This window comes from Falco punctatus, assembly GCF_963210335.1.
Source record: "Falco punctatus genome assembly, chromosome: 5".
NCBI classification, from domain to species: Eukaryota; Metazoa; Chordata; class Aves; order Falconiformes; family Falconidae; genus Falco; species Falco punctatus.
Window position 1 is genome coordinate 70,236,374 of NC_137584.1, and position 14,605 is coordinate 70,250,978.

The 14,605-nt window shown below is 45.8% G+C and overlaps 1 protein-coding gene across 4 annotated transcripts in view; it reads right to left on the reverse strand.

The window, feature by feature from the left end:
- The window catches only part of GRIK2 (glutamate ionotropic receptor kainate type subunit 2), a 454,658-nt gene that overhangs the window by 423,251 nt on the left and 16,802 nt on the right, over nt 1–14,605 (reverse strand). For 3 of the 4 annotated variants that reach the window (XM_080390033.1, XM_080390030.1, XM_080390032.1), the window contains exon 1: nt 1–14,605. This exon is cut by the window's right edge and continues 16,802 nt beyond it. In XM_080390033.1, the coding sequence (XP_080246159.1) occupies nt 1–115 (115 nt within the window). In that variant the 5' untranslated portion in view covers nt 116–14,605. The other variant, XM_080390031.1, reaches the window with a different exon arrangement.

The window sequence follows — 14,605 nt, forward strand, 5'->3', positions numbered from 1 at the left end:
CAAATCTTAATACATGTGTGGTTCCTTGAGAATATCCAATCCACAGTAAGCAAAGAAGGAGTCTAATGATGCATCTGAAGACTGAATTAGTTAGAATAGGGGAAATAATCTTCATGATGTTTCTATGCACACACACGCTGCCTTACTTCCCCCTTCTAAGCCGTCAGGTTTCCCGGTAGGGTGAGAATGAGGATACGTAAACTGATGGCCCTCAGACACGATCACGGCATGGTCACAGAGAGAGGAGAGAGTCTACGCTTCCCAAACCCATTAGCAATCCCTGCATGTTCTTCATTCACTGCGCCAAGGAGCAACCTTCAACTGCAAGGAATGGTGGGACATCCATGTTAGTCGGGGGAGAATCCTTGAGAAATCCAAACACACACAATGTCCAGCCGAGTAAACCTGGGAGGCAAGAAAGGAGGAAAATCAATAGGTAATCCAGCTGGAGAAATCGCTGAGGTATCGCCACATAGCGAGAGTCAGTGAGCACCAGCCGTTTCAGTGGCGAAGCTTTTGCCGTGCTCCCATTCTACTGCACTGCTGCACAGCTTCTGACGCGAAGCCAAGATTAAGTGAGAGAAATTGAGATAGCTCTTCTCTTCTTAAGGCTGCCTGTCAGACAGCCTTCCCAATTTCTATTATGCAACCGATCTGATCGCCTAGCGTTGTCAGAGGAAAAAACAGCCTGGTTTTATTTACATGCTTCTAATTGTTATTAGTATTTCGGTTGCTCTAACAATAGCTATAAGGATCTGTAGCGGCGTGGAGGGGGGGGGGGAGAAGGGTGTGTGTGTGTGTGTGTATAAGGGAGAAGGGAATCGGTTGTGTAAAAATCAATTCGTGCATTTTAATAGCTGACTGCCTGGGTCGAAATCACTTAGCTTTAGAGTTGTGAAAGAGGCGGTTGACAATAAAGTCATGCAGGTTATCAGAATAACGTTTAGGATAATATATATATATATCTCCTGATATTTCCACTCACTAACTGCTTCTCACGTTAATGCATGAAATAGGGTAGTGATGGCTTGTTTATTGGCTGTTCCTGAGAACTTGCTCCGGACCCGGTGATTACGGAGCACCAGCCTGCTTTCACAAGGTAAAGGGGAACCGGCAGCGCCAGAACAGCCTTGTTGAATGCACAGACCTGTTTTGCTCAACTTGCTTGAAATTGTAATGTTGTTTAAAAGACAGTAAGTTGGGGACTTACTAGTTTATGTTTTACACTTTATTCTGCCACTCTCTTATTTTGCACTACTTTCCTTTCATTCTACTATTATGGAAATATTGCTGTTCCTCCCTGTACTGAGAGATCTATGTAGTTTGTCATTTTGCAGTCCTCGGTGAGAACAATAGCACTTCTCAGTTTGATAGTGGGGTGTTGAGTTTCTATCTGCAAATGCAGCCACCGACTTTTGTCTTTTCACCAGGTGTTCCAAAAAAAGATAAACTCATTCTGTGGACTACTTCAGATTTTCCTTGGAAATACAATTAGTTGTGTGCTTGTATCTATTAAAATACATTGAACCAGGACTGTCAGACTTTGCAATCTAAGAGAAGCTTTTGCTGAACCTACTTAAGCTTTATTACAAACATTAAAAGATAATTCCTAGATTCCCCACCAGGAAAATTAATTCATTTTATTCTACATTCTGCCTACAGACATCTTTTGTCTCCTTTATCTCGCTCCTTGCTTTTTATTACTAAAGAAAATACCACTGAAAGACCTCCCCCACAGATACATACAGATGAGCACAGAATAAACCTGACTTTACAGAAATAAATGCCGATGATGCCAAGCTAATGAGAACACTCTGTGGAATCTATCAGAAGTAGAGCATGACAGATGTGAGATACAGTTTATTCTTAAATAACATATGTGTATGGTAGACATGTAAATAGGTAACAGCAGCATTTAAATTGTAACCTGTAATGTTGGTGCTCTCTATCTCTAAGAGTGTTAGCAATTCACAGTAACTTTTTGTCATTATGGCTTACTGATTTTCTCTGCACGCATTTACTTAAAACACTGTAAAATGCTGATGAAAAGAAATGTACATTCTGCGAGAGGATTATTAAACATCATCGATTTTTTTTTTCCTTTAAGATGGAGGCATAACTGCAGTGTCAAAAATAAGTATCATGAATGGCTAGTTCTGCAGTCTAGCAGGGAATTCAATCAGACGATTTGACTATTGGAGCACTTTAAAAAGAACACCTCGTGTTAAAAGCAAGGATATCTAGCGACTCCTTCAGTTCACATTTAGAATATCTCCCAGTAAAAATGCAGAGAGATGCATTTTCTTGTATTTTCTATTTCGTTTATTCTCTTATACTCATTCATATTTTATCTTAGTCTAAGGAGAAATAAAACCGACCCACGTGAATACTATGAACGTTTGTTGTGTCCTTCCCCTGGCGTTGCTGAAATAAAGGGCTTTAGGCATCTTTAGATACTTTTTGAATTGTGGATGCACAGAAGTAGCTTCCTGTCTAAATGGATTTTTCCTTTTTTAAATTCAATTCAGTTTTGGTGACCAGTTTTGAAAATACAGTATTCGTAATCAGCTTTAGCACATTAGACAAGACATAAAGTTTGTGCAAAGTAACTCCTGTTATCAATCTGATTTTATAAGGTCTCTTGAAAAAAACCAACCAGCAGCTATCTGTAATCTAAGCCCAGCAGAGCTCCTAACTCACCGAGGGCTTTATAACTGAAATCATAAAACAACTTGTGATTAATTCCTTCTACGGTTAAATATCCAGCAGCCCACAGGACACCCCTGGCCGCACGCCTAAGCTGAGCCCCATCTCCGTTCCCCCCGTGCTCGCACCCGTCACCGCCGGCTGCGGCCCCGGCACCGCGGACAGCGCCCGGCGCGGCCCCGGCGCAGCGGGAGGTGCAGGCGGGCGGCTCCTCCAGCACCACCGAGAGCGCCCCCCGCGCCGCCCCGCCCGCCGCCGCGCCCCCGCCCCAGCCCCCGCCGGTGTCACGGCGCATTTTCTTTCCCTTCCAGTCACTTCGCAGCACGGAAAGGAAATTAAAATCTGTTATCGGCTTCTTTAAAGACACATACTATAACCTCGATTATGTTAGCTGGCCAGCTATTCTATGGCATTTTATGGGTTCAGAAGGAGTACAGCTCTCCTTAACTGCTATCACACATTGCCTAATGCTCTGTGTTAACATCACTCCCCCCTTCTTTCAACCCCTAGCTCCCACCTTGAAGGAAAGTCGCAATCAATGCAGAATTATTTTCTCAAGAATATCAGCTTCTTATGAAAAAGTAAATCTTGCAAGACAGACGTTTAGAACTCACTAAATATTTGGTGACTGAAGATCACTTATAGACTACACAACTAACTAAAGCCTCAGACTCCTCCACCCTAGATTCCTTTTCTGTTATTTGTACTTTAGCGTCATTTGTCCTTCGGGGAAGGGAGGGAAAAAGAAGGGTAGCCTTTAAGAAATAGACTTTTGTTCACCCTCCAGAATGATTTCAATATGAAAACAGGTAAATGTTCTAAACGCCTTTCAGATTTCCTTCCCTGTGAGAAGTACAGCTCAAAGGTTGGAAAGCCCTAAGAAAATGTTATACTGGAGAAGCTGCTCTTGTGTTTTGGGGACTTGTTACCACTGTGACACAGGGGTTTTTCAGATTAAAGTATTTATGAAAATGCCCCCCACGCTTCAGTGATCAGCAACTGGGAAATCTACAATTTTTGAATGTATGGGGTTTGATTTGTTTTACATTTTGACCATCTATTGTAGACAAGGTGGTAACACATCTTCAATACTCAAGAACAACTTTCTAAAGAAGCTGATATCAAAAACAGTATTATAGCTTTAGATAGGGGAAAAAATAGACAATCTGAGGCCTTTGAACCTTTTCTGGGTAATAAAAGCCTACTAAATTTTTAGGTATGTGTCAAATATAAATGGTGATCTTATGTACATAGTGTTTCATTAGAAAGGGGAGATATGTGATACTGATTACCTTATATCAGACACTTTTTCCTAAAGAACTCATTTTTATGTGCTGTTATCACAATAAAAGTTAACCCAGTTCCAGCTAGCTGCCACCTACTGGGATGTATAGTTTTACCGTATTACTTTAAAAAGGAAATGGCTTTCGTTTTCAGGTCATAGCTGTGTCTGTAAGAACCAATGATATGACATTTATATCACTTAATCTACTGTTTTGTCCTCTTCCAACAACCACTGATATAAATTTAGTGTGCATACAACACACAGTCCCCAAAGCTTTGTTTCTTGGATATATTTCGGCAAATCCTTGCAAATGCTTCAGATTCACATGCCACCACAGTCCTGCTGTTGCAGCCTGGTGTAAGGAGAGCCATAGCTTACCGCAACACCTGACCAGCATCTCTAGCTCTCTAGAAACAAGTATTGCAGCTTTGCTGACAAAGCAGTAACAGTCCTCCCTTCTTAAACGTTTGCCAAAGTATTCAAATGAATGTTGATATTATCATTTAGAAACACATTGCGGCCCACTTGCACTTCAGTCCCACCAGCTATAAAAAACATAGGTTCTCTTCTTTCTGTTATTAGCTCAGTCCAAATTTACAACCAAGTTTCTGCTGTGCCGATGATTAATGACATTTTAAGGTGGTAATTAATTTTTAGCTAGTGGAAAGACGTGTATTCTAATTAACGAACTGAGTATGCAATAGACTTACTTGCTCAGGCACTTCTGAGCATCACAGTAATGCCCTTTCCTTGCAGGTTTTAAGCAGTAAGAACAAACATTTATGACATTATCTACAGATCAGCCTTTCGTCCCTTCAGTTTGCTTTGAGGCTGGGGAAGCTGTGAAAGATTTTGGGAGGAGAAGGAGGATATTTAACGTTTCCCATGCTCTACTTCCCCAAAGTTTCTGAGGAAAACGTGGAAAAGATTTCACTATAATGTACTCATTCCTTTTCAGTGCTCGCACAGCTCTTGCAATCATGCCTCCACTCCGTAGGCAGTAATGTCTCATGCTTTACACAGTGTCAGCACCCTGGCTGGGTTAGCGAGGGATGCTCACCCAAAGAATGCTGAACTTGTTCAGAAATAAATGACAGGGTTGCCGACAAGCCGCAGGGGGGGCTGGCCGCGCCGAACGGTGGGGGCCGGGTAGGGGCAGGAGGAGACCTCATGAAACAGAGACACTGTTGTCCACCCACAACTCTAGCGAAGTTAGAGCCCGTTTCTCACCTCCGCTCCCCCAGGAGAGCGGGGGGCACATCCTCACGGCTGGCTGCTCGGCCGCGGGACCCGGCCCGGGAGCGGCTCTCCGGCTGTGGGGGGCAGTTCCGCGCTGCCGCGGGAGCCGGGCGGGAGGCAGCGGGGGCTGCGCTGCCTGGGGCTCTCCCCCCGCTTCCCACCCCTCCGCCTGTAGCTGGGGGACAGCGGCGGCTCCCACGGTGTGGAGCAACGCGGGGACGCAGAGAGGAAGGCGACAGGTTTGAGTGCCCCACAGGAGGGACAGACCTGGGCGGCAGGAGCCTGCCAGCCCAGTAGTGCTCGGGTTCGCCAGCTCAGCGCCCGCCTTTGCCCGGGGACACCTGGCCAGGAGACATCGCGGCGTGCAAGCTCTAGGCACAGCGCGGCTACGGTGCGACCCCCGCCGCCCCGCTTTCCCGCCCACCCCGTCCCCCGTCCCCCGCCCGCAGCCCCTCATTGGCATGCAATCCCTCCGGCCGTGGCGGCCAGCTGAAGACCCCGGGACATCCTCCTACCTTGAGCTGCGGGCGGGGAAGCGGGGAGGGAGAGGAAGGTGGAGGCGGGGGGAGGAAGGGCGGTGGCAGGACGCCGGGGACTGCCCGGGCTGCGATGCAGCCGGCGTCCGGGCACCACTGACGGCGGCGGAAAGCGGCGGCCGAGCGACGAAGAGGGGGGGAGAGGGAGGGAGGGAAGGAAGGAAGGAGGGAGATCCGCCTCCCGTCGGGAGCGCCGCACAGCGCCCTTTAAAGGAGCAGAAACCCGCTTCCTCCACGGCCGCCGCTCCCGGCTCCCCGCAACGCCAAGCCTCGCCGCCGCCCCCGCCGCCCCCGCCGGCCCGCTGCCCACCGGCGGCCGCAGGGCTTCGCGGACGGCAAAGCAGAAACGCTCCCGCCTCTTCCCCCCCGCCCCCCCCGCCGTCGCCCGAGGGACCAGAGCTGGCCAGGCGGCGATTTTTCAGGGCGTTAAAAGTCAGAACTGCTAATCGGGGTTCCGGAGACCCTTTTGTAAACCCTGAGGGGGGTGGGGGTTGGACCCTGCCGCCTGCAAAACGACGGTCAGCGACCCCTGCCCGTCCCCGACTTGCCCCGTCGGTGCGGGGCTGCGCGAAGCGTCCCTACGGCAGCCTGCGGGAGTGCTGGGGAAAGTGCGGGTGCCTTCGGCTGCCTCTCGACTCCTTCCTGATGCTGAAGCCCACCTGTCTCCGCTCCTTCCCTGGACTAGCGGGGACTGAGCTCAGGCACTTTCCCACACCCCATCCAGGCTGAAAGAGGGTGCGAGGAGGGGGAGAAACCCCCTGCAAGGGCGAGCAAGGAGGGCGAGCGCGCCCTGCGGGAGCCGCAACCGCCTCTGTCCTTCTCGCTTGACTCTCCCCTAAGCGGCAGCGCCGCGGGAAGGGAGCTCTGATAACAGGGCCAGGGCCTCCCTAATCAGCTGGGGTGTGAAATGCGGTCCTCCCTGGCGGGGTTGCCACTGTTTTCCCCTCCCGCCCAGCCGCGCTCGGTCCGGCAGTGCCACAGGCATCTGCCGGTTCTGCCCTTCTGCCGATGGTGATGCGCCGCACGATTTCCCCTGCGCCTCCCCTCCACCCCGCAGCCTCCCCGAGGTCTCATCTCCGGGCAGACGTGCTGTGCAGTTAGACAAGAAAATCCCCGTCCCCTCGCCCCCTCCCTCACGAAAAATTTCCGTTCCCGGATCGGCGGGGGAACGCCGCCCGCACCCCACAAAGGATGCTCAGGCGTCACCCCGCTTCATCTGCCCAAGCGATCAGCGAGGGAGCCCTGGTTATCGGAGGCGGGGGGGCTCGAAGAGCATCGAAGAGATGGGGCTGGGGCGCGTGAGGGTTGGTGACTGAAAAGCTCCTATAATGAAGTAAACAGCAGAGTTGTTGTGCGAAGTAAATAAATAGTCAATGATCCCATTGTAGAGCCGAGCGCAGGCGGCACAGCCCGCGCCGGGCTCGCCGCGATCGGGGCTCTGGCCGCTGTGACTTGCAGCTTAATCGGCCCCACGGCACAACCCGTAATTACTAGCAGGGCACTTCCCTGGCCGGCAGAAAATTCATTAGTCAGTTCGTTTGCCTGGAGCTGTAATGGAAATAACTCCTGAAAAAAACCAAACCCACTGCTAAAGCAATGCGCTTTGTGCCGCCTTAGGAGGTAAAGGGGCCGGGGAGGAGCCGCGCCGGCAGTGAGCGGGCGGCTGGCGGGGCAGCTGAGCGGGACGGGGTGGCGGGAAGCTGAGCCCCGTGGGCGCCTCGCGGGAGGGACAGGGACCGCGAGGAGCCCCACAGCAGGGCCTAAGGGATCTCCGCGATCTCCGGGAAACCGACGCGGGGTAACGCTGCGGGCAGGCGAAGAGTGGGAAGCGTGTGAGGTCGGAGGAGCCAACATTTGTGCGAGCCGTGACTCGGCGATTCCGTCCCTCTTCTGTCACCGCTGACTGCATTTTTGCTGTTACTATCCTCAGTTTTCTGACCCGAGAACGAGGCACACATAAAAATACGTAACTCAAAGGTGTTTCTCTAAGATGAGAGAAAGGAAGGCAGGGATAAAAAAGGGATGTGGCATTTCAGCCCCCAGAGTGGCTCTAATACTGCAGACGGATTGTGTAATACACTCATGTAATCATTTCACCTCAACTACATTGATGCAGAGTCTTTTCCCTTGTTGCCTGGGTTACATTTCTGTCCAGATGTGGAGCCCTCAATGCCTTTCTCAGACAAGAATGCTTTACGCAGAATCAGGAAAGAGGTTCCCAGTGTCACCAGTGCTGTTATCAACACATATCACTTCGGATATTTAGGGACTTTGCATACGTCTCTTTATTACTCAAATAAAGAAAGTTGGAGCAGGAAAGTTGGAACAAGCCTAAGATCACACTGCAAGTCAGTGACATGATGGCAAGATACTCTGCAATTCTCTCTTCTCAGGCCTTGACTACTGCAAAACCCCATAATTTCAATACTGACAAAATTCCTTGTTATGTTTCTACCCAGTTACACTGTGGGAACTTTGAACTTTATTGGTATTGATCACTAGAAAGTTACACATAGGAAAACACAGGCCCAAGTTTGTCAATAATCAAATAAGGTGTACCAGAGAATTTGTAACACAGGGTCCTGGACTCTTAAAAGAAAAAAACCCCACCAAACTTATTCGCTTGCTTCCTTCTTTTTTATTTCTGATAATTTTTATTGAAATTTAAAACTTTATCAAATAACGATATGTTTCATCTTTTCACTAGCTGTTTAAAATGAGTTTTATAAGTGCCAATAAGAATGTTACCCCATTAAAATGTAAACAAACTTGCAAAGATCTTTGTGAGAATGATTTTTTACTTTGTTTTTCCCAGCATTATTTCTAAATTTATAGAATGAAATAATCTGGGTTTACCACATTCCTACCCCATTAGGTGCATTTAAACCTCAAAGTTAAAAGTAGTGTAAAGTTGTAGCCTAATTCATTTAAGCCTTCCAAAATGAAATCACCTAAGGATGATAGATAAATTCTTGCCCCACAGAAATCTATCACTAGTACTCAGTACATCTGAATATTTAATACTTTTTTCTGTTCCGGCTTTATCTTTCAATTTGGTTCAGCTATGATAATGTAAACACTGACAGAATTTAAGATCTTTTGGAAGAGTTCCCATGGAATTTTTTTGAAAAGGTCAGATCTGTGAAGACCCCAAACTGACCAAAATAATCTCATAGGGATTCTGTTTGCTGAGGCTTAACAGCCCTAAACAAATTCTGTCCAATTTAATGATGCAATTTTGATTACTGACACTTGTTCAAGATGAGTGGTTCATAACTTGTTCCCTGCTACAGAAAGCACCAAAGCAAATTTTTGGAGTGTCAGACTGCAGACAACTGAATATTTTGTTCTTCCTGCCAGTCATTGTTGTATTTTTTTATCCTCTTGCATTTGTGGACAACACTGGGTGGTCTTTCAGAAAATCTATGTCTTACTGCTATGGTATAAGGACTCATACAGCTTGCAGGCAAAGAAATTTTTTAGTTTTGCCAAGGAAAATCCTCCTGAGTTTTGGCTCTTCACAGCTGGTTGCAGCTTTTAATGATGACCTTGTATACTCACATTCTTGGTCAAGCTGGCTGCACATATCAAATCTTGTCCCTTCAAACAGAAAAATGAGCCAAAGCAAGATGAAATAAAACCAAAAAATCTTTGTCGAGAAGAAATAAATCCCTGTTCTGTATTACCCACTTGAGGGAGACAATGAGCCATAGGTTACATTCCTATGTCAGTTTGATGGATCATATACAAAACTGAACTTTTAATTGATGAGGAATTTCTGCCCACTGTGTTATTGTTAATTTTAAAAGTATTGACCTGTGTAACTCAGCAGGCGTGATGCTTCTCATAGCAATTCATTGACCTATATGTCTGACGGTTTTCTCTCTCCTTACTGTCTAGCAAGATGGCATCATCTAATGACTTTCACTGATAGGTCTTAGGCAAAAATGTCTAGAGTCTTTTCACATGTTTGCTTTAAACAGCTTTATGGCAAGTGACATCACTCTTCCTCTTACCTGCAGAGGACATAGAGATGAGTTTATTACTGTCTCTAACATCATATTCTGAACATCTGAAGAAATACTGTGCAGGAAGATAAATGTCACTTCTGTCTTCAAGAAGATCAAGGAGGACCCAGGGAGCTCCTGTCCAGTCCGTCTCACCTCAGTCCCTGGGAAGGTGATGGAGTAGCTAATCCTGAAAACCATTTCCAGGCACATGAAAGACAAGAAAATCTTTAGGACTAGTCAGCAAGGATTCACCAAGGGGAAGTCATGTTTGACCAACTTGATAAACTCTTAAAATTAAGTGTCTGGCTTGGTGGATGAGGGGAAAGCAGTGGATATTGTCTATCTGAACTTCAGTAAGGATTTCCGCACTATTTCCTATAAGATTCTCATAAAGAAGCTGTTGATGTACGGGCTGGATGAGTAGACAGTAAGGTGGATTGAAGAGTGGTGGAATAGCCAGGCCCAGAGGATGGTGATCAATAGTGTGAAGTCTAGTTGGAGGCCTGTAACTAGCTATGTCCCACAGGGGTTAATACTGTGTGCAGTCTTGTTCAACACCTTCATTAATAGTTTGTATGATGGGTCAGAGTGTACCCCCATCAAGCTTGCCGATGACACCAAGCTGGGAGGAGTGGCTGATACACCAGAGGATTGTGCTGCCACCCAGAGGGACCTCGACAGCCTGGAGAAATAGCCTGACAGGAGTGTCATGAAGTTCAACAAAGGCAAGTGCACCTGGGGAGGAACTACCCCATGTAGAATTGCAGAATCATAGAATCATTTAGGTTGGAAAAGACCTTTAAGATCATCAAGTCCAACCATTAACCCAGGACTGCCAAGTCCATCACTATACCTGGTTCCTAAGCACCACACCTACACATTTTTTAAACACTTCCAGGGATGGTGATTTCACCACTTCCCTGGGCAGCCTGTTCCAACACTTGACTGCCTTTTCAGGGAAGAATTTTTTCCTAACATCCAATCCAAACCTCCCCTGGCATAACTTGAGGCTGTTTCTTCTCTTCCTGTTGCTTGTTATGTGGGAGAAGAGACCTGCCCCCACCTTGCTACAACCTCCTTTCAGGTAGTTGTAGAGAGTAGTAAGATCCCCCCTTGAGTCTCCTCCTCTCCAGACTAAACAACCCCAGTTCCCTTAGCCACTCCTCATGAGACTTGTACTCCAGTCCCTTCACCAGCTCTGTTGCCCTTCTCTGGACACGCTCCAGCACCTCTGCGTTCCTCCTGAAGTGTGGGCCCCAAAACCCAACACAGTATTCAAGGTGCAGCCTGACTAGTGCTGAGTACAGGGACACAATGAATTCCCTTGTCCTGCTGGCCACACTATTTGTGACACAAGCCAGGATGCTGTTGGCCTCCTTGGCCACCTGGGCACACTGCTGGGTCATGTTCAGCTGGCTGTTGACCAGCACCCCCAGGTCCTTTTTCAACAGGCAGTTTTTGAGACACTCTTCTCCAAGCCTGTAGCGCTGTGGGGGGTTGTTGTGACCCAAGTGCAGGACCTGGCACTGAGTCCTGTTGAACCTCATACTATTGGCCTTGGTCCATTGATCCAGCCTGTCCAGATCCCTCTGCAGAGCCTTCCTGGCCTCAAGCAAATCATCATGTTTCCATGATGGTGATTATGTCATAGTCTTCCTGCAGCACAATGGTTTCCACCTCCTTCTGTTTGTTGCCCATGCTTTGGGCATTGGCATAGATGCCCTTCAGCTGTGCTACTGATCTCATCTCCAGCCCTGGCATGCTGCCCCCAGGCTCATCTCTAAGGAGCTTGGTTTTATTTCTTTCCCCTTTTGATTTTGGTTTAAAGTTCTCTTGATGAGCCCTTGTAACACCTGACCTAGAATCCTTTTCCCGCTTTGAGACAGGTGAACCTCATCTGTTGCCAGCAGGCCTTGTGCCATGTAAACTGTCCCATGATGAAACCCCCCCCCCCCAAATTTAGCCATTGACACCAGGCCCAGAGCCAGGTATTGACCTGTGTGATATTCCAATTACACACTCCAACATTCCCTGCAACTGGCAGCATAGAAGAAAATACTACTTGTGCTCCTGATCCCTCAAGCTGTTGCCCCAATGCCCTGAGGTTTCTCTTGATTGGCCTTAGCTTATTCTTGTTTGGAATTCATCATTTCCTACTTGGATGATCAGTAATGGGTAGCAATTAGAGGCCCATACCAGACAAGGGAGTTTTCTAGTAACATCACTTACCCAGGCCCCAGTACAGGCTGGGATCCAACCAGCTGCAAAGACCCAGGGATTCTGGTGGACACCACCTTGAATGTAAGCTAGCAATGTGGCAAAGAAGGTTGATGGTATCCTGGGCTGCATTAGGAGAAGTGTTGCTCACAGGCTGAGGGAGGTGATCTTTCCCCTCAACTCAGCACTGGTGAGACCACACCTGAAATACTATGTCCAGTTCTGGGCTCCCCAGTATAAGAGGCACATGGACAAACTGGAAAGAGTCCAACAAAGGATGAAAGGACTGGATCATCTGTCATATGAACAAAGGCTGAGAGAGAAAGCTGAAACTAGTTAACCTGGAGAAGAGATGTTGCAGGGAGGATCTTTTCAATGTGTATAAATACCTGAAGGTAGGATGCAAAGATGGAGTACTCTTTACAGTAGTGTCCAGTGACAGGACCAGAAGCAATGGGTACACACTGAAACACAGGAGGTGCCCTCTGAATACCAGGAAACACTTTTTAATGTGAGGGTAACCAAGCACTGGCACAGGTTGCCCAAAGAGTGTGTGGATTCTCCCAGCTTGGAGATATCAAAAAACTGTCTGGACATGGTCCTGGGCAACTGGCTGTAGGTGACCCTGCTTGACTGGGGGGGCTAGATGACCTCCAAAGGTCCCTTCCAGTCTCAACCATTCTGTGATTCTGATTATCTTGTGTCCCAGCCTAGTCTACTCTTCTCTAGACAATTTCTAAGCATCTCATAGTTATAAGTGCTTTTGCCAGAATGTTTCTACTTGGTCCATACCATTGCATTAGTGTGCAGAACTGTATATAGTACAGAAAAGACCACAATAAAAGCAGTGAATGGAAGGAAACAGTATTATTACTGTTTTCAAGTTCCCATCTTATTTGGAAATCCCAATATAATATTTGATTCCTTTGAAACAGCATGATATTGTAGGTTCATATTTGTCTTGTCACAATAATGTCTAGGTGTTTTCTGCTTAACTACCCCCCTGACTAGCTGTTTTCTCATTTGGATTTGCTGAGCTACTCATTCTTTCCCAAGTGTAGAATCTTGTGCTCATCCCTGTTCAATATTATTCTTATTTTTCCGGAACACTTTTTCAATTTGTTGAGGCACATTCTAAATTCTGGGCCTAACCACCACTATTTCTGCAGTTTCTCCTATATTGTCTTCATCAAATATTTAAATGAGGCAGCCAGATCATTAATACTTGCACTAACAAATATGCAATAGCAGGGTAGCAGGACATAAAAGATTCTAGAGGAGTCTTTTTTTTTTTTTTCCTCTCCTTACAGTTCAACAGCATATCAATAAAATTGTTTTGCGTTAACTTTTACATTCTATTTTGCTTATGCAAATGACATGTCTTGTCCAGGCTTGTTCTCAGAAACTCTATAGTCTTGTTTATGAATACCAATATATTTTATCTAATGCTTTATCCTTGTGCTTTGTTCTTTGAGCCCAACAGAATTTCCCCTCCCCACTTTTAGAGAAAAAATACATGTAGGAATATGTATTCTATAGACTTAATGAATTTGTGTATGTCTAGCTTTTTACAAATCCAGTACTACTTTAGATGCATGGAATAAAATATTAATCGCTGGACCAAGAAAACCCTGTGGCAATAAATGAAGCTTTGAAAAAATGTAAAGATGGAGCCTAAGTGGAGCCAATTACATGATTGAGACTTAGTTTTGCATCTAGACTCAGAAGTAATCATAATGGGTACAAAATTGAATAATTTTAAAAAACAAACAAACCAAACCAGTTAATTCTTACAAGTACAATTTTGAAATATCTACAAGCAAAATTTCTGGTTTATGTCTTAAACAAGAACTGGATACACCACCTTATAATACAGCCTTAAGCAGTACTCCAATCGATAATAAGAATCAGGCTTTAGTCTAATTAGTGGGGAGTGGAAATTTCCCTAGTATGAGATAATGCCCAATAGATAGGTAACTTTGAACTGTAAAGGAAGAGGACATTCTAAAAATGGGAAAAAACCTTTGATTTTACTTTGCAACTGAGTTATTATTCCAATAAGATTTAAACTTCAGTAATAACTGTGCTTTTTTCATGTCTCTTAGAATATATTGTATAAAAGATTAAAATTTATCATGCATCAATAAGCTGCAACAGGTTTTGTTCAGCTGTATAGTTAAATTGCTAGTCTACTGGCAATATACCCAAACTCTCCATACATGGGGAACTTTTTGTTTGTTGATCACATTTACAATATTAAAAGAGAATTGTGGTGTTTTTTTCAAGTATCTGAGTCACTTAACCACTGTGAATTTATAGAACTAATTTTCAGGGGGGAACATAGCAGGAGAATTTGTGCTATATATTGTTCCAAATGCCCATAATACAAATAGGATTCACAGGTAATATTTTTGTGTTTAATATACAGCTGACAGTAGGGCTCTGTCCTCAAATATGCAGCCATTTAAACCAAGTAATCTATTATATAGTCTGATTAATTATAATTAATCTCATTCCTTTTCCTAGGATTTAGAAATAGATGTGAATCCATTGTCAAGACTGGGATATATGGCACTACATACTGCATATTGGTTGTGGTGACAGGCAAACAG